The sequence below is a fragment of the Rhinoraja longicauda genome, chromosome 2, assembly GCF_053455715.1.
Source record: "Rhinoraja longicauda isolate Sanriku21f chromosome 2, sRhiLon1.1, whole genome shotgun sequence".
NCBI classification, from domain to species: Eukaryota; Metazoa; Chordata; class Chondrichthyes; order Rajiformes; family Arhynchobatidae; genus Rhinoraja; species Rhinoraja longicauda.
The window spans coordinates 64,763,661-64,784,904 of record NC_135954.1 but is presented as its reverse complement, the minus strand read 5'-3'; the positions used below and the strand labels follow the sequence as shown (position 1 = coordinate 64,784,904).

The 21,244-nt window shown below is 38.8% G+C and overlaps 1 protein-coding gene across 1 annotated transcript in view; it reads right to left on the bottom strand.

The window, feature by feature from the left end:
• Positions 1–9,525: 9,525 nt before the first annotated feature.
• The window catches only part of ice1 (KIAA0947-like (H. sapiens)), a 47,535-nt gene continuing 35,816 nt past the window's right edge, over positions 9,526–21,244 (bottom strand). The window contains exons 16-19 of the mRNA XM_078420152.1: positions 17,142–17,332; positions 16,179–16,285; positions 14,055–14,153; positions 9,526–12,760 (exon numbers count right to left, since the gene is read on the bottom strand). Coding sequence (XP_078276278.1) covers positions 12,564–12,760; positions 14,055–14,153; positions 16,179–16,285; positions 17,142–17,332 — 594 coding nt within the window. The 3' untranslated portion in view covers positions 9,526–12,563. The remainder of the gene's footprint in view (positions 12,761–14,054; positions 14,154–16,178; positions 16,286–17,141; positions 17,333–21,244) is intronic.

Sequence of the window (21,244 nt, the reverse complement as noted above, 5' to 3'; positions counted from 1 at the left end):
GCTGTAAAACCCATCAAATGCATGAATTAAAATGTTCAGCTTTGAATAAAAGAAAGTGGTGATCAAAATTTATGGCATTTGCAATGGTAGTCATTTGAAGAAATGGTAATAAGTGGTTTAAACATCAGCTATTTTTGTAAAAGGACACATTCACAATAGATAATAACTCCAATATCATTTGAATCTAGAGAATTTGGATATAATGGACTATTCTTTTGCTAAATATTGAACTTTCACTGTTCATGGTCACAGTTGTAAGGATATCACAATTAAATGCTGGTGCTCCAAATTTTAACCAATTTAAGTATTAGTTTTGGCATTAAACTTTGGGAAGGTCATTAAGAAAGTTATTTTGCCTGATAGAAAAATCTTCTAAAGTCTCTGCCAAACTGAGGCCAATAACTTAATGTAAATCTTTTATCAGCTTGAAATTTACATAGACTGGAAACAGAGACTGTTTTGTGCATTGATGTGCCATGGAGAAGCTTTAATATTTCTCTGTTGCCCTTTGCTGTACTTTCCCAGCTCTTGAATTTACTGCACTATTTGAATGAACTTGAATCATTGCGCTGCAGAGAAAAAAAATATTGGGCTGGAGCTCTTGAACAGATCAAGAGCAGAACATGAATAATCGCTGAGTGGATTTTACCAATGAGTTCTCAAAGTAATTGAAAATTTAGATCTTTCCCATCTACGCTTAGAAAATCAGAGGTCTGCTTACAGTATTCACAGTATCCTGAAATCAGGAATTCAATCAATCAAAACACATCTATCAGCAACAGATCAGTTATTAACACCTCTGTAATGAATAATTGATGTACTGAGCTCATGAATGGCAAAGAGGAATGAATTCAAATTCGTAATCATTTTTCATCTTGCACAAAAACCAATGCACCAAAACAATTTCCGGAAAATGTGTGCCTGAAATTAATGAAATGCTATTAAACTGCTGAGTATGAATTTTGGGGCTGACTGACTTGTGTGATTCCATTCCTTGTGAATCAAGCCTGGCCTTTTTCTCCCATAAACCATACTAGTAAAATGCATAATTGTTCCACATTTGCAATTTAAACCATTTGGAAATTGGGCATGAAGATATATACATATATTTTTCATGGAAGAGAAGAGTCAACATTTTTAGAGTTAACTGAGATTGTTGGATTAAAAACGAATCCAGAGGACTGTAGCATAACCAGATACTAGATGATCTTCTGTACTTGAACTTGTATTGGGCTACAGTGGAAAATCATAGGAAGCCAATGGTAGTGGGTCAGAGTGGCAAAGGGATGAAGAATTAACATTGTGGGTAATTGAAAGCTCAAGCTCATTGTTGGGGACTGAACAAAGATATTCTTAAAACAGTAACCCGCTCGACATTACATGTCTTCAGTGTGGAGGATACAACTTGTGAGTACTAAATGGAACACTCTAGATTGGAAGAAGGCTCTTTGTTACTATGCCAATTACCTCTTAGTTACTTGTTTTTACCCTGATTAATTGCTCTCCCTTGCACATCAAATTAAATTTTTTAGACACCTTTATAAAACGATAATAATCAGTAAATATTGCATTTACTCTCCACTGATCGCTTCTTTATCAGATCCCTTCTAAATTGTTTAATTCATGATGACTTGAAAGCTCTAGTGGGCCTATTTAGAAAGCTTCAATTTCATAACCAGCATGCTGGCTGAATGCTTAAATCAAACTGTGATCATAGAAAAAAGGCCTGGAACCACGTTCTTTGAGTAATTTGATGCTAATTAAAATAGGTTAGAATAATTATGTAGGAATAAATAAGCCAGAATTGAATTAAATCAAGACAAGATTAATTGTATGGTGACTAATTTCTCTCTGAGAAGCTCTACTTATTTAGCAATCCTACCTTCTTTACTTTTAAATTATGCTCAGAGGGAAGTTAGTGGAAATGGATGCCAACACACAGGTTTCTGCAGCTTGCTTTAACGGGCAGCTTCTATAATGCTGCTCCTGGATTGTTTGTGAATTCAGTCCTGAAAAATGGCATTTACACCATTGTAGGCTTGACGGATATATAGTTTAGTTTATTGTCACATGTACTGAGTGAGGTACAGTGAAAAGATTTTGTTGCGTGCTAACCAGTCAGTGGAAAATCAATACATGATTACAATCGAGCCATTCAGTGTACAGATACGTAACGGCAATAACGTGAATAACATTCAGAGCAAGAAAAAACAGTAAAGTCTGACCAAATATAGTCCGAATGTCTCCAATGAGGTACATAGTAGTTCAGGACTGTGCTCTAGTTAGGGTCAGTTACTTGGTAACAGCTGGGAAGAAACTGTCCCTGAATCTGGAGGTGTACATTTTCACACTTCTATACCTTTTGCCCGATGGGAGAGGGGAGAAGAGTGAGTGGCCAGGGTGTGACTCGTCCTTGGTTATGCTGCTGGTCTTGCCGAGGCAGAGTGGGGTATAAAGGTTGTCATTTCAAGAAACTCTGCAAAAGATTGTTCCAGTTTATTTCAAACATGTCTGTCTAAATAAAACAGACTATTGGTCCCACCTGAACTCATGTACTGACTGACACAAGCTGACTTTTGCGTTTCTTTACAGTTAAGTCTTTAGGTTTATTGGCTGTCATGCAGAATTAATACTACTACTACTGCTTTGTTTTTATCGGTTTTTAAAAATTGGATGAAGTGAAATAAATTAGAATGTATCAGTGACGTGCTAAGTGTGAGAATGCATTCAGGGTAAGTAAGAGCATAGTGGAAAGTAATTGAAAATAATTGAATTTACTGAAACATCCTTTAGTTTTATGGTGAGAGCTCATGGGTTATTTGTTCTTCCTGCGATGCTACTTGAATATGTCAGGTGTAACTGCTTGTTTGAAATTTAATTAACTGCAGAATACATAAATAATATAAGTAATTACACACTCCGAACAGAAGCATTAGCAAAGGAACTGTGGATCAGATTCAGAGACTTTAAGGGCTCATTTCTGGCTTGTGTCCGAATAAGTGGTGAAATATTATTAAGGATTATAATTAAGGCTTTTCAATAATCTGAAACAGGTTTCAAGGTAATGATATTTGTTCCTAAACCAAAGCCTGTGAAATAAGGAGGAATGTTTTCACACAAAATGTAACTCACAGTGGACATTATAAAATCTCAAGATGGACACAAAATGCTGGAGTAACTCAGCGGGACAGGCAGCATCTCTGGATAGAAGGATTGGGTGACATTTCGGGTCGAAACCTTTCTTCAGACTAAAGTCAGGGGAAAGGGAGATACAGAGATAAGGAAGCGTAAGGTGTGAAAATGAGACAACAGGGATGAGATCAAGGAAAACGTAGATTAGATCAGTTAGATATGAGAAGGTAACAACAAAGCAAACAGAGTTAAAATGTAAACGAAGACAGACTAGTCGGAGAACTAGGAAGAGGGAAGGGGGGAGGGATGGAGAGAGAGGGAAGGCAAACGTGACTTGAAGTAGGAGAAGTCAATATTCATACCGCTGGGGTGCAAGCTGCCCAAGTGAAATATGAGGTGCTGTTCCTCCAATTTGCACTGGGCCTCAGTCTGACAATGGAGGCGGCCCAGGACAGAAAGGTCAGTGTGGGAATGGGAGGGGGAGTTAAAGTGTTTAGCAACCGGGAGATCAGGTAGGTTTAGGTGGACTGAGCGGAGGTGTTCAGCAAAATGAGCGTTGAGCCTGCACTTGGTCTCATCGATATATAGGAGTCCACACCTGGAACAGCGGATACAGTAGATGAGGTTCGAGGAGGTACAAGTGAATCTCTGCCTGACCTGAAAAGACTATTGGGGTCCTTGGACAGAGTCGAGGGGGGAGGTATAGGGACAGGTGTTGCATCTCCTGCGGTTGCAGGTGAAAGTACCTGGGGAGGGGGTGGTTTGGGTGGGAAGGGATGAGTTCACCATGGAGTTGTGGAGGGAACTGTCTCTGTAAAGCGGAAAGGGGTGTAGATGGGAAGATGTGGCCAGTGGTGGGATCCCGTTGGAGGTGCCGAAAATGTCGGAGGATTATATGTTGTATGCTACAGCTGATAGGGTGAAAGTTGAGGACTAGGGGGACTCTGTCCCTGTTGCAACTAGGGGGATGGGAAGCAAGAGTGGAGCTGCGGGATATGGAGGAGACCCTAGTGAGGGCCTCTTCTATGATGGAAGAAGGGAACCCCGGTCAAAGGAGTCGAAGGAGAAGTTGTCAAGAGTAAGGACCAGCTCTGCTAGGCAGAGGAGAGTGTTGGTAGAGGGAAATTGGCTGGTTCTGCAGTCGAGGAAGAAACGGAGGGCTTTAAGACGTTCCTGGTGGGGGATGGATGTGTAGAGTGACTGAACATCCATAGTAAAGATGAGGGAGTGGGGGCCTGGAAAATGGAAGTCATGGAAGAGACGAAGGGGTGTGTGGTGTCTTGGACAAAGGTAGGGAGGGATTGGACCGGGGGGGGAAAGGATGGAGTCTAGGTATGTGGAAATTAATTCAGTGAGACAGGAACAAGCAAAAACAATGGATCTGCCAAGGCAGTTCTGTTTACAGATTTTGGGGAGAAGATAAAACCGGGCCGTGCGGGGCTGGGGTAAGATAAGGTTGGAAACTTTAGAGGGAAGTGGAAACTTTCAGCTGGAAGTGATAAAATCAGAAATGGTCTCTGAAATTATGGCCTGGTACTCATCTGTGGGGTCATGGTCTAAGGATAAGTAGGAGGTCTGAGTGTTGTCGCCTGGCCTCAGCCAGACTTCCACAGTAGAGGATGGTTGGGTCTTTCATTTGTCTGCCACAGGGAAAATTATTGCAAGGATCCTACTCTGCTATCTCCTCTAAGTAGTTGCAGAATTATATCCAAAGGTGCAATGTTAAATCCGCACAGGAATCAAGAGATATAATGGACAAAGATGTTCATGGCAGATTGAATCCCGAATAGGCATGGAGAGGAACATCAATCACCTCAGATACACACAAAATGCTGGACAGGCAGCAATTCTGGAGAGAAGGATGCTCGGGTCGTGACCCTTCTTCAGTCTGAAGGGTCTCGACCCGAAACGACACCCATTCCTTCTCTCCATAGATGCTGCCTGTCCTGCCGAGTTACTCCAGCATTGTGTGTCTATCCTAGGTTTAAACCAGCATCTGCAGTTCCCTCCTAGACATTTCACAACCTCTCTTGACTTTGACAACTGAGAGGGACTGTGGAGCATCCTTCCAAACATTGGCTCAGAAGTTCATTATCGTCCGACATCTGGTATCTGACACACAAACCAAGACTCTAATAGATGTATCTCAGAGCCAGATCACAGAAAAGACTGGGGGTTGGATGAAGATGAGTCATTACATGAATTCTCCTCTTTTTCTTGCTGCATCCTTGATCACCTTCCATCATGATTCATGTTAGAATGGAGCTAATGTACAGTATAAATGAGAAACTGCTAATACTTTGTACCGCTCCACCCCCAGCACTGACGGCGACCTAACATCAGGCATCAATCTACAGTGTACAATGAAGCTTGTGCACTTATGGAACCAAACTCCAATTTATAGTTGCCCCACTCATCTGAGGAGCAGCATGGTGGTGTAAGGGGTGGCACAGTGCTGCCTTAGGAGAGTTGCTGCCTTACAGCACCAGAGATGCTGCCTGACCCGCTGAGTCACTCCAGCATTTTGTGAATAAATACCTTCGATTTGTACCAGCAGTGGATGTAGGCTTTCAGAAAGCCTTTAATAAGGTACCACATGGGAGGTTGGTGAGCAAAATTAGAACCCATGGTATTGGGGGTAGGGTATTGACATGTATAGAGAATTGGTTGGCAGACAGGAAGCAAAGAGTAGGAATAAACAGGTCCTTTTCAGAATGGCAGGCAGTGGAGAGTGGAGTGCCGCAAGGCTCGGAGCTGGGGCCGCAACTATTTACAATATATATTAATGATTTGGATGATGGAATTAGAAGTAACAGCAGCAAGTTTGCGGATGACACAAAGCTGGGTGGCAGTGTGAACTGCGAAGAAGATGTTAGGAGGTTGCAGGGTGACTTGGACAGGTTCAGTGAGTGGGCAGATGCATGGCAGATGCAGTATAATGTAGATAAATGTGAGGTTATCCACTTTGACGGCAAAAATAAGGGGGCAGATTATTATCTCAATGGTGTCAGATTAGGTAAAGGGGAAGTGCAATGAGACCTTGGTGTCCTTGTACACCAGTCACTGAAAGTAAGCGTGCAGGTACAGCAGGCAGTGAAGAAAGCTAATGGCATGTTGGCCTTCATAACGAGAGGATTTGAGTACAGGAGCAAAGAAGTCCTTCTGCGGTTGTATGGAGAGACCACATCTGGAGTATTGTGTGCAGTTTTGGTCTCCTAATTTGAGGAAGGACGTCCACGCTATTGAGGCAGTGCAGTGTTGGTTCACGAGGTTAATCCCTGGGATGGTGGGACTGTCATATGAGGAAAGATGGGAAAGACTAGGCTTGTATTCACTGGAATTTAGAAGTATGAGAGGGGATCTTTAAAGAGATGTATAAAATTATAAAAGGACTAGACAAGCTAGATGCAAGAAAAATGTTCCCAATGTTGGGGGAGTCCAGAACCAGGGGAAGCAGTCTAAGAATAAAGGAGAGGCCATTTAAAACTGAGGTGAGAAGAAACTTTTTCACCCAGAGATTTGTGAATTTGTAGAATTCTCTGCCACAGAAGGCAGTGGAGGCCAATTCACTGGATGAATTTAAAAGAGAGTTAGATAGAGCTCTAGGGGCTAGTGGAATCAAGGGATATGGGGAGAAGGCAGGCACAGGTTACTGATTGTAGATAATCACAATGAATGGTGGTGCTGGCTTGGAGAGCCAAATGGCCTCCTCCTGCACCTATTTTCTATGTTTCTATGTTTTAGGACAAATTAGGATTTTGTCTGCTCCATAGGGCTTGTTCCACTTTGGTGGGCATCCGTTACAATTTTTTGCTGAGACATCCTGGCAGTGAGAATGTAATTGATAGTGTGCTGATGGATGAAGTCAGACTTTATAATGTACACTGTGACCTCCATTTTGGGTGAAAACATTCCCCCTGACTTCATACGCTACTTAAATCATCATTTAACTATTTAAATCATTATCTTGAAACATGGTTCAGATTGTTTAAAAGCCTTAATTATAACCCTTAATACTATATCACTGCTTATTCAGCAACAAGCCAGCCAGCAAGAAATGAGCCCTTAAAGTCTCAGACTCTGATCCATAGTTCCTTTGCTAATGCTTCTATATTCGGAGTGTGTAATTACTTATATTATTGTTAAATTCTGCTATTAATTAAACTGGAACCCAGGAAAAACTCACAGGGAGAACATACAAACATTGTACAGAGAGCATCAGTGGTCAGGATCGAACCTGGGCTCTGGTGCTGTAAAATAAGTATAAGAAAATAACTGCAGAGTGCGTCCAAGATGCACGAGATGAAGAACGAGATTTGAAGATCAATTAAAAATTTGAGACATTTGAAGCACTGCTTTCAGGTCTGATGAAATCTAAGTCTACACGACTCTGTTGAGTAGCACTCTCAGCAATGGAGTGTGTAGTTTGATGACCATCCTTAGTACCGTGTGTAAACCCGATAAAAGTTTCCACTGTTTGGTGAATCCACTGATTTTGCTTTTCAAGCTCATCTTCAGGCAGTGGCAACTTTACCAGTGCTTCCTTGATTAAATGAATCAGGTTAGATTGTACTCCATTAACATTTTCACCTGATTCCATGTTCTCTTCCATCATTTCTATTAACTTGGTAGCTTGTTTATATCTTGAGTTTTTTTTTTTCTTGTTCTTCTATCTCATGCTGGCTTTTCAGGGAGGCAACCCACTCAAAGACGTAAGAGAACTTTGAAGATTCATTTATTGAAGAAAAATAATTTTCCCTTTGGGAATCCATTCTGATGGCACCGCTTACTGGCCGAACATCAGATTTACGTACAAGCATACTTGTACGTCAATATCCCTTTAAGACGTATTAACGCAAAGTCATATCTTTGGAATTCAAAACAAGCTGATAACTTGTGTTGTTCAAGGTCCTTTCTTTGTTCTCAACATTTTTCAGTTGTAGTTTTCTTATACAACTTCTGAAAAAACAGGTTTCCAATAAGCTTACTGCAATAACGGCTTTCGAAGTTTTTCCTTTCTCCAAAGTCGATTAACACAGTGTTTCAACTTCAGTTTTGCGACAAAATATTCCTAATTTTGTTAGTTGCTGCAAACTTCAGTCTCCACTACTAAAGCCAGTTCCTTTTAAATGACTCAGAGACGGATTACCTTTATCTCTCACCGAGGATAGCTCTTGATCTATTCACTCTGGCTGAGCAAGCACTTACAGCTTATCGCTCATGAAGATAATTTATTACAATGCGCTCCGGCAAAGATATGTTTTTACCCTTGTAGTGGCCAGCTTAATGCTTCCTTAAAGCCCCTAAGCTTACCGTTTGAAGGAGTTCTTGACTCAAATAATAAGAGAGATCTTCACGACATTGCAGCTAATTAGTCGTTTATTTGAAGTTGCAATAAAAACATATTGACATATCTCTTGTCATTAACTTGTTTGTTCTAGTAAAAACTTAGTTTCTCACCGAAAAATCTTATTATCTTAGCAGGCTTCCATCGTATGGCTGCTAAACCCTTTGTCAGCAGCTCCTGTTGGCACGCTGAAGCGTTACGTCAGTGTTGGACAAGTTATACTAATGATCTGGTCCCGCCCATGGCACCTCCCAGTCCATATACATAAACATAGTATTAACCTCTTAGTGTCACAAAAATACAGCAGGATACAAAGTGATATAATATGCAAAATAACTAATAAACACAAAATGGCTCTTACAGGATGCTTGCATTATCTTAAAAACTAAAGAGGGAAATAATCCTTTAAAAAAATTGAATATCTGGCACTAAATAATAAAACCCGATGAACTTCAGATAAATATAAGAGAGACAAGAATCTGCAGATGCTGGAATCGAGCAAAAAACAAAGTGCTGAAGAACTCCGCAGATCAGACTGCTTACTTTCTGGGTCAAGACCCTTCTTCACAAATAGTAAGAAGTTGGTGAGATTTGCAAAAGCTGATGAAGACTCTTGGTGGACCTTGTGTTTTAAATATTTTTGCTTGATCGCGTTGTGCTGCCCCATGAAGAATGTTTTTGAGAAATAATCCAAATTGGAGAATCAACACAAAGATACATCAGGGAATATTTGTGGCTGTGCAGGCAACCCCCAGTCAAGCTAATGTTAAATTAGGTGTTACATCTGAAATGATGACTACATTCCTTTTGTGACTTTCCAGGGAGCACGATAATTATTGTACAAGTAAATGTTGAAAAGAGATTTATTCTAGCTCTGGATAGTTCAGTAAAATGGAAAATGGTAGAGGTTGGAAATGAGACATAAACTTTTAAGTGTTTGTATTTTTAAAAAACTTAAGTTAAATGGCTTTTTTATTACAATTTATATTACAGCCCATCTAAGCATTAAAAAACTTAAACAGACAAGAAATGTGATTCCATATTTTACTTTAATATAAAAAGTGTTGCACACAAAAATTCAAGAGTTTGTATAAAAAGTAAAAAAAAATTCTCGCAAGTGTTATACATATTTACTTAGTAATCTTTGTACAGAACCCAAAACCTACATTGCACCTGTGACTTTATACATAAAACATTCCTAAATGGAACAAAAATATTCAGAAACAAAGTTTCATCTAATTACATGCATTCACAGAAAAAAACATTGTTTTTCCACTATGAATAATCGTATGTACATAGCTATAAGCAAGACATATTAATCTAAGTTCTGCTGATCCAGAGACTTGGGAAACTCAATTAAAAGCAACAACCAACACATTATATACAGATATCATTGTTTAAATCTGTACTCTCTTATCCAACTGCTTAAAAACAAATATACCAACTTACCATGGCACACAGGTACAAATATTAGATCATATGGTCTGAAGTGAAATGGAAAAATGGCAAACTTACTAAATTTGGAATTGTGTGGTCATTTTTTCTAATCGAAATTCCAGATTTTTATTATTGTACCATACATCCTATTGCATGGAATCCAAGTACATGGAATTTGTAAGTACAGTGTAATAGAAAGACCACTTTGGATGTTGGCTCACTGGGAATAATTTAAGGTGTGGTATGAACAGAACTTAAATTACTCTCTCCTGTTCTCTTGCTGGTAATACCTCCACCCCATCCTGCAGTGCATAAATGTGGACATCTCCCTATTTCCAACCTGCAATTGCTCTACAAAATCCAAAATGGAGAAGTTAAATCAATTCACAAAATAATCACTAAATGGCAGTACAGCTCGAGATAGATGGAAGGTGGTAAAGAATGCGGTTAAAGAAAAATACGGAAAAAATTTCAGAGCAGCTCAAAGGCTAATTAAATACTTGTTCCTCTTCCTTCCTTTCCCCATCCCACGATGCTGGACCTCCAACATTTCCCCCCTGAAAATTTATGTTTTCTTCAAAGGTACGGCTGATGATGAAATATTCTTTTATCTCACTCTCAGTACTCTCACCTTTGCCTTCCTATACATCTAAATAACATATTGACCATGTATGCAAAATTTTAAAACTTATAGTCGACAAACTTATTAACTGGTGAGGAACATTAATGCTAATACTTACTAGTTTTTTGAAATTAGTAAGCTACCTTGATATAACAGAAAAGCTTGCAGTATCTCTTCACATCCTGAAATCTTTCATTGCAGAGTTTGACAGCATTAAAGTTTTAAGACTAAAAAGGTGAAATACTGTCATTACTCTAATGAGGCCAAGATATAATTAACTCATAGCTTCATTATAGCCTGTGTTCAAGTATTCAAAATTAGTAATCTTCTGTGACACTTTCAAGTATGTGCTATTCCAATTTTTGATTTTAATCAACTCAACTGATGATATAAAAAAAGGAAATAATCACCACGCTGTAACATGGTCAAATACTTTTGAGAAAATGTAATTCACTTTAACTATGATTCCTCAATCATTCTCCCTGGGCCACGCTGTAATCTCTGCACAATGTAGGAGTTCAGAAATAAAAGTACCAACTAGTCTGAAAAATACCTTGAATATATTCCCATTACCTGTTCTGATGCACACTTTTTTATTGCAGGGTCAGTGGATGGGTTTAAGTGGCACAATCAGGACCTAATTCAAGAGAGAGCTAAATAGAGCTCTTAAGGATAGCGGAGTCAGGGGGTATGGGGAGAAGGCAGGAACGGGGTACTGATTGAGAATGATCAGCCATGATCACATTGAATGGTGGTGCTGGTTCAAAGGGCCGAATGGCCTCCTCCTGCACCTATTGTCTATAATATTTCCCCACCCCACCTTCCAGGAGGGGAAAGTGTTATTTCAAACCATGGTGTCTTGTCTTTATCAAACCTTTGATTAGGATGAAATAGGAGGAGATATTACTTGAAAGGAAATTAATAATAGGGTTCAAAATGAAGTAAACCATATTTACTATTACTCAATTAATATAATCTTTGTTGTTTTAACTATTTTCTAATCTTATCTTAAAGTATGGATTTCTGAGCCCATTTCTAATCTTAAAGTCTGGATTTCTGAGCCCAGTAACTTTGTATCAACTTTGTTTCAGAATTGGGAAAAGAGGCAGAAAGTGGAATTATTGAATTAACTTTGTAAAGAGCAGGCATGACTGCTGCCTTCAGTGTGATAAGACTCCAACTGTATGCTTGTGTTGTATAATTTTGAGAGAAGATATATAATCAATAACAAAATAGGAAAGGATTGGTGAAAAAGAGCAGAGTATTCTGCTGCCACTCAAAAGCATTCGAATTGAGCTATGGAATGAACAATGTGATGCTGTAGAACATTGTCCTCATCACGGTTCAGCCTGAGGTACATGAACAATGCAAATTGGGGCCCTACTGAACTAATTATGTTGCAAAAATGACTGATTCTTAAAACAACTTCAGATGGTGGGTGACTAAAGCTCTTTAGCATTTGGAAAACACCTTTCCATGTACGAGCATTTCCAGATCATTTCAGGGATAGGATTATAATCAGTGAGGTTTACTTTGGAATCCTGGCCTTCTACAAGCACTCGATTGGTAAATAATTAAAAGAAATAAAAACAATCTAGCGTTTGCTTAAATCTTGGTACTTTACAAAATTATTTCAACTGTTTATTTAAAACAGAATTTTTCAATTATGTAAAGTCATATTTTTAAAAAAAAGGATAGAACAAGTTTATCAAAAAGCTCTTTTTGGTGGTCTCTGAAAATTGATGCTGCAATCACACTCCATTCAGGCATGTCACACAATTGCAATTCCTGAATGTATCATCGCTTACTTCACATCTCTACATGAAGAAAGGAATTTGGGCGACGATAGAGGAGGGAATGTGTTGAGGTGGATCTCAGTACTTACCCCAAGTTCAAAATTGTAAATACTAATACTGATTTATTTCAAATATTTTACAGCAGTTCAAATTATCATCTTTAAGTGGGGGAAATAAATTAGTTGCCTTTCATCTATCTTTCATTTCAGCAGCTTGTTGGATGCGATTTTCACGGGTTCTGATTTTCAAAGTTTAATCTTTCACACAAAGTCTCCAGTTCCATAAGACAGTTGCTTGCCACAGGAGGGATTGGTTCAGTGACAGATGCTTTCCACTTCTGAAGGGACTCCAGAGCTCCGTTTGGGTTACTAGGTGCCAGGTCATAAACGGCATAAGCTGCTGATAACTGTACAGGCCATGGTACACCTGAAGTGGCAGATCAGAAATCACAATTACATTCTGTACAACATACAAGTGCAGGGGGTACGCGTAAGGACCTTCTACAACACTGTGGTGGCATCGGCCATTTTTTATGGAATGGTCTGCTGGAGCAGCAGCATCTCAGCGGCGGAAGGGAAGAGACTCGACAAGCTGGTCAGGAAGGCCAGCTTTGTCCTGGGTTGCCCCCTTGACTCAGTACAAGTGGTAGAAGAGAGGAGGAGGATGGCAAAGCTAACATCGCTGCTGGACGACGACTCCCACCCCATGCAGGACACTGTTACTGCACTGAGTAGCTCCTTCAGTGACAGACTCCTTCACCCTGAGTGCGTGGAGAGATATAGGAGGTCCTTCTCGCTGCTGTGAGACTGCACAACCAGCACTGCTCCCAGCAGACGAGTCAACAATAACAGCTAAGAACACACAGAAAACTGATGACAATTTATGTATCTTTTAAAAAAAATAATGAATGATCTCTTGCTCTCTTGCTATCCACTTTGCTGCTGTAACACTGTAAATTTCCCCGGTGTGGGACAAATAAAGGAATATATTATTTAGTCAGCTCAAAAGATAAACATTTTGTACTATTTACAAACAGAAGTAGTGACTTTTTTTTTAGCACTTATCTATAAAGGTACTGTGATATTAGGGGACTGAAATAATATCACAGTCTCCATATGAGGAATATCCATGACAGGCAAGCAAGAAGTATTCCCATTAGTAGAGGGTTTGAATTCCCCTTCAAAACAAGAGCTGGTTCCTGTCTTGTTCAACGTCAAATTGATTTAATCAAAGGAAAAAAATATTCCTGCAACCACCAAATTTTTTTTCTTTCTGGCATTAAGTTCGACTTAGGAGTTCACAGGTTTATCACACAGTTAAACCACAACCCACTGATGGAAATAAATAAAAAGGAATGTTTAAAATTAATATTTTCATGCACAGAAACTTGCAAAAGAAATCAGCATTTGTTTAAATTAAAAAGTTGTATTTTACATTCATTTTATATGTATCCAAAGTTGTATATGTGGCATTTTACATTTATTTTACAAGTTAATGAAATTAGTGATCAAGGACACTTTTAAATATGCTGCAAACTTTTAAAATCTTTACTTTAACAATGAAGTAATTGTCAGTTTCATTTGTTGATAATTTAGCAAATGGAGTTTCAGGGTAAAATAATAGCAGTTCTTGAAGTTATCTGATCTGGTATTAAAAAAGCTTGAAAGTTTAAGCAAGGCATTATTTGAGAAGACAGAGTGATATGTCCAGGGAAACATACCTTCTTGAAAAGCCTGTTGGAGGAACTTGTTGATTACTGCTGCAATATTTTGTACAGCCATTGTAGAACTTTTCTTCAGTCCTTGCTGACCCAGGCGTCCTGATAATTAAATGGAGCTCAGTTAAAACCAAATGTTGCAGAAAACAATTCAAGCTAGCTATTAGATTTTGCAAAATATCTGAAATATTTGATTGAAAAATCAAAAAAGATCTGATGCAGATGTTAGAAATATAAAATGAAATCTCAAACTGCTGGGAATTCTCAGCAGGTTAGAAACACCTGTGGGAAGAGAAATGGGAGTTAACGATGGGCAATAGAACATAGAAAAGTACAGCACAGGAACAGGGCCTATAGCCTACAGTGTCAACATGATGTTAAGACCAAATCTGATCTCCCTGCACACAATCCATATCCCTCCATTTCCTGCACATCATATCTGCCTTCACTACCATCCCGGCAGAGGATTTCAGGCAATTTTTACATTGTAGGATGAAGGCCCTGTTCCTGTGCTGTACTTTTCTATGTTCTATTGCCCAATTTTTAAGCAATCAATTATTAGGGCGATCTTGAAGGTGTACTCATCCAGGCCAACTCGATCACACTCTTAACTTGCCTGAGGAATGATGGAAAATCTTTGGGGAGTTAATGTGTTCATTGCATGAATATCCTGTTTCAGATTTTTTTCTTGTTGACATGCCAATACCAGTTCAGCTTTAGTCTACTGAAACTCCTATCCCTCATGCAGTGAATGGTCTTGGACTAGCTGACGGTAATAGTGCAGCACTTCCTTAGTGCAGCACAGCAGTAACATCATAGATTTTCTTACTCCGACCTCTGTGTGGGACTCTCGACCTTGTGACTGATGCAAAAGTATTATCACCCGCTTTACAGTGGACACAAACAGAGCAAGGCAAACAGTGAAACACTCATTTCAAATCAAAATCAAAACACTGTAGATGCCGGAAATCTGAAATAAAAAACAAAATGCTGGAAACACTCAGCAGATCTGGAGCATCTGTGGCAAACAAAACTATTCAGACCTGGAACTCTGTCAAGTTAGTTGAGTTTTAGGTAGCAGAGAATGCCGAGGAGTGGGATGGCTGGAACAAAGGGTATTTCTCTGAATGGGTATGACCAGATGATGTAATGTGACAGTTAAGATCAGATTAAGCCTTTCTGTCTGTAATGTGTTGCTAATGTAAGACAGAAGAGAACCCCTCATCAGCAACTGAAAATCAAGGAATTGCAGATGCCAGGAATCTGCAATAAAAACAGAAAGTGCTGGAGTGAGAATTGATTCAAATCCTTCAGACTGGTACATGCCAAACTGGAAGCTGGAGTGTTTTCCTTCAAGCTTCCATTAGATTACATTGGACCTTGTTGTACAGTGTAGAAGACAATGGAGTTTAAAAAGCAAAGGCCACTTGTACCTTGATACACCAGAGACCTTTTCAAACATTGTAGCTGCCAAATTATTATTGGCTAATTGCTAAATTTCATTTTAGACATACAAGTTCAATTTCAGTAATTTAACATGAAATCATTGGATAGCCTTAAAATTGGTTGATATGGGTACTAAAGTGCTGTCAATCATTGATTTCCTCCATCATTTCAACTAAATTTTCCCTATGGTTGACGACACAAATTTTTAACGACATTAATGGCCTTAATTGCTGTAAAATCCACCAGGAACACTTTGCAAAAAAATGCCTAATCTAATTTGATAACCTCCTTTTGCAAACCTTTGCATTTAAATGGCACATTTATAAAGGCAATAATCTCAATATTTGTTATGGATAACATTCATAACTGAGTTTTTTAAAGAGATCCCTTCTGTGAATGTTTGCATTCATATATATGTCTTATCACTTTTTAAAATAACATTAAAGAAAAATAATGGCAAAATGTGTCATCTGCAGAGGATTTAATTGAAATATTTCATCTTGAAATTTACTGGCTTTACCTTGCACTAAATGTTATTTCCTTATGATGTATCGTCTTTCCTCTGACTGGTTAGCATGCGGCAGCAAGCTTTTCACTGTATCTCGGTACACATGACAATAAACTAAACTGAGCCGAAATTAAACAAATAACCCAATAGTTATTAGCAATCAAATTAATTACCAACAAGCCTCATGACGCCTGCTACTGTGACGTCCTGAATATGCAGCACATTTCTGTGTCCTTTTCTGCGTTTCATCCATTTATCCATCACAGGCCACACTTCCTTCCTAAGGAAAACAAAACCAGAGCAGAGAAGGGAAGTCACCCACCATTCTTAAGGTAAAATACACACCATAAGCTAAACCAGGAACTGGACTATTCAGTAAAATATTATCAAAGTAAAACACATAACTTATGTATTTGACATTTTGCGAAGTTCCAAAGGGGAGAAATTATATCCGGCAAAGAACAATTTTACAGCATACTGCTCATCATCGTTTATTAATTTCTCTGCAATTGTTTTACAAGCTCATGGTTATATGTATATTAAATAAATATATATATAGACACTGTAAAACCATTTAAATGATATTTATCAACAACTATTAAAATTTGCTTTAGTGGAATCCTATAGAACAATGATTTTAAGAGCAAGGCATTTCTACAATTGCATTTCAGGACTTATAGCTCTCACACTGGTGCTGTGTGATTATAAATTGAAAATGTTCCAAAATTTTAAAATCCTTATTTAAATAGGCCAATGCTGAGTGTACCAATACAGTCCTTCGAGGTTCTTGGTTTCCACTCAGGAGACCATATCGCCTGCATACGTTATGTATGGTACACATTTTCGAGAAGCAGTTATGAATATAAACCCTGCAGATTGCATCCTGCTTGTCTGGGGATCCAAGACTAATGGCAGCGCTTCTTAACGAGGCAGCTCATAAGGCTACTAGAAATTGAACAGTGGATGAGATGTTTCATGCAGCCTTTGTTTTTCCATTATAAATGGAAGACATTGAATACATATATCGGGGTATATTAAAATTAAAATTGGTGCAATAGTCCTACTGTTATTTGAAAAGTAGTATTTTGTTCACTTTCCATGCTTAGTACTTGGACTAAATAGAATGAAAGTAGTACCTTATGAAACAGTCATGTGTCCATGTCCACTGCTGTTGAGAGCATAGCAGATCAATGGCAGATATCAACTCCCACATATCACCATTGAAATCCATTCCATATTCGCTACTTGTTTGGAATCTTACTTTAGGACTCTGCTGCATTGCCACAAGGAAACTTGAAACCAAGCTACTTATGTCCAGAGGTGGATTCTATAAAATATACAAAAATAATAAATAAAACATTTCCAATCCTTTGAAAATACAGCCTTCTATATGATATTTACTGGACAGTGCCAATGGAATAGCTCAATATTCTTTCACCTTTGCAGCTTGCGAATGAATCCAATAAATAATAGATTATTAAGAGGGAGAAAATAGCATCTGAGAGTAAACTAGCAAATCATATAAAAACATAGGAAACATTTCTACAAGTATATAAAAAGAAAGTACAGCTAAACTAAATGAAGAATAATATTGGGGAATTACTACAAGGAAATAGAAAAATGGTAGGAATTCTAAATAATTATTGAGGATTGATCTTCACAGTAAAAAACACCAATCTTAAAAGTAATCAAGGGGCTATAGAAATCTTGAAATCATCTGCAAATTTAGTTTAAAATATTTGCATCGTTTGGCACCAGTTAACCCTTATTAATTTTCAATTTATTTAGAATAAACAAAATTGTTAAGTAAATGGATAAAGGGGCTATATATATGAAATGAATGGTATTAAAATGAGAGACACACTGTTATAAAACTGAAGTCAGAGTCAGAGTCATAGTCAGAATCATACAGCAGGGAAAACAGGCACTTTGGCCCACCTTACCCACTTGAAGTTACAAAGGCGGTTTGCAGTTTTAGTCATTATCATTCAGGCAAATTAAAGGTCGGCATTTTTTTTTTGCAAGGGATGGGAAATAAAGTGAGGAAAAATCAAAATAATTGCAATACTGAAAATCTGAAATAAAAACAGAAAATACTGGAAACACTTATATCTGCCCTGTTGAGTATTTCCAGTATTTTCTCTTTTTGTTAGGAAAACAAGATAGTTTTGACATAACTTTTCAATATGCTGATAAAACTGTATCTGGAATATTGCTACTGGTTTGCTCTTCACATTTAAGGATAATGGGATTGATGAAGAAAGGATGAACCTACACTCATTATAGTTTAGAAGTGCCAGTGCTAATCTTATTGCAATAATCTGAAGGGGATCTGACAGCGTCAATGTTTTCCTTAGTGGGGATATTTAAAGCTAGAGACAAATATATCTTAACCTAGGTTGCATGGTTTCAGAATTAAGAGCAGACCATTTGAGATGGAGATGAGAAGGGATTTCTTCTCACTGAGCATCATGACTTTTTGAAAATCTCTACCCTTAAGAGCTGTAGAGGGAGAGTCATTAAATATATTCAAGGCAAGATTGAGACATTTGAATTACTATAAAGTCAAGGGGTATGAAGGGAGAGGAGAGAAGTTGTGTGAGACCAAGACTGAATTAGCACTGTGATGGACCTATTCCCAATCGTGTTTATTACATACAATATAAACATTAGGAAAAGAAAATCCTCTCTCTGTGTTGATGATAATCTAAAGATCAGAATGATTGTTCTTTCAGTCTAGAATGATATCAGGGATTTAACGTCAAGATACATGGAGACTGAAGCCGCTAACTTTGTTCTCCTTACAGGAGGCAGTAATTAATAGAAACATTTAAGATTCTCAATGGTTTTTGAAGATTAAATATAAAAGATTTGTAAAATGAAACAAACATTGCTTACAATGGCTGATCAGTAACACTTTGACCACTGCACTCAGTCCAGAAACATATCAGATATTTAAACAGTAATATATCCCTCTATATTCCTCTAATTAAATATCTCTGATGCTTGCTACCCTTCTAAACATGCCTACCACATGCTTAACTATGTCCAATGTAGGCATGGATATGCTAAAGGATATTATAGCAGAACATGTCCCTAACATGTTTGGCAATCTCACACCCACACATAATCTCTTCTGTATGAATTGAATATAACGTCGTCTCTTTGTGTAGACATGCATAACCTCCCGACACTAGCCCTGACCTGCCAATCACTCAACCCCACTGGGATTGAAGTACAACCGCAGGTGCACAGACCCCACGCCCCCAATCCATTCCATTCCCCCTTGTCACATAATACTCCCATTTCCTTCAGAAGTTCATAAATTTCACACACAACAAATTTAATCTCCCAGAAGCACAAGAGGCTGCAGATGCTGGAATCTTGAGCAATAAACAAGGCACTGGAGGAACTCTGCAGTTCAGGTAGCATCTGTGGAATTTTGGGTCGGGACCCTTCTTCAGTCTTCATCTTCACCGATGCTGATTGACTCGCTGATTTCCTCCAGCAGTTTGTCTCTTGCTCAAAATCTATTCTCCCTTTTGTAAAATAACTATCCTATGCATAATAGCCTCGTATGCCAATGCAACAGCCTAATATTTAGCATTTTAATATGGTATCAACACCTTTTCCAATCTTGCCAAAATAATTCTCAGTATCCAAATGTATCACATATCCAAATCACGTGCCCTGCTTCCCAGACTCAGTTTGGCTTCCTCACTTCCCTTTTCTCTGCAACACCCTTCTCCCTAACCCAACCTTGCTCTACAATTCATGTTCATAGGTGATAGGAGCAGAATTAGGCCATTCAGCCCATCAAGTCTGCTCCACCATCAATTATGGCTGATCTATCTCTCCCTCTCAACTTCATTCTCCTGACCTCTCCACATAACCCCTGACATCCGTACAAATCAAGAATCCATCTATACCTGCCTTACAATATCCAATATCTCATGGTAGCACAGAGTGGGAGGTTGAAGGAGACTCCTGCATTTGGGTTACAGATTGGGAACCAGCCAAACGTTCTCCTAAGTACAATTGTGAATTTAAATTGGTATGTCGCCCACTCCCAGCTCTCAACCCCCCCCCCCCCCCCTCCTGAATCTTAGGATATGGGATATCTTGAAAAGGATGCAGAATATTTGGGAAGTGGATGGGTGAGCAGCTGAGGCCCATGGCCCATATTTGTATCAATGTCATGTGGAACAGGACTGGGGGGGGGGGGGGGGTCAACGGGCAGATTATTTGGAGTGAAGAGATTTAAAGCAAAAATTAATGATCACCGGATTATTTGCGATTCCACAAGGAATTCGGTGATCCAGTAGTAACAGAATCGAAGGATGGTGCAGGTTAATTTGCGGCCTGAGACAAGGTGCAGAAGGGAGATTCCTTAGATTTCCGGGGCACTGTATCCAGGTCTTGGGGGGGGGGGGGGGGGTGGATGGGAAGTGTACCAACTGAATGGGTTGCATCTCAACAGGACCTATTTAATTGATAGGACTGTCGGATGTGGTTTTGTACTGACTGGATGATAGGTACCTGAGCATAGATTCAGATGGGACAGAGAAAGCTTGAGCAAAAGAAATGGGGGAGTGCCCAGATGAGAAATGATATGATCTGTTATGTGTCAAGCTGTGGATCAGCTGGAAGCACTCATACCCCTGAATCAGAAGGCTCTGGGTTCAGTTCTCACTCCAGAATCCTGCGCACAAAAATATGGGATATGACATCAATAGAGGTACGAAGGACAGCTACCCCGTCTTTTCGCTGGGATTTTAAACTAAAAGGTTGCCTATTCTCACAAGTGTGCATAAAACACCCCTTCGCATTATGTGAAGTAGCTGAGGGAAGACATTTCTTGTGATCGAGGAAAAATGTATTTATCAATCGACCATTATAAGAAAAAAATCATAACCATGTTGTTTTGTGGAACTTGCTCTGTGAAAAATGGCCTAAATCTCCCTCCAGTACAACAGAAGTATTTTATTCACTACATGTCCTTCGGGTATTATTAAAGGTACCAAATAAATGGAAACCTTTCCTTCAAGTTGAATAAACAAAATGAGATGAAGGCATAAATATACATACGGAACACCACCATTGCAGATACTGAAACAAAATGACTTGGCAGAATATACTTTGCTGATTACAGGTTTTTCCAGTTACAATGGGGTGACATTATTGCTGAAGACAAATACAGGAAAAAATGCAAGAAGGATCAACAACTGATACAGTTACA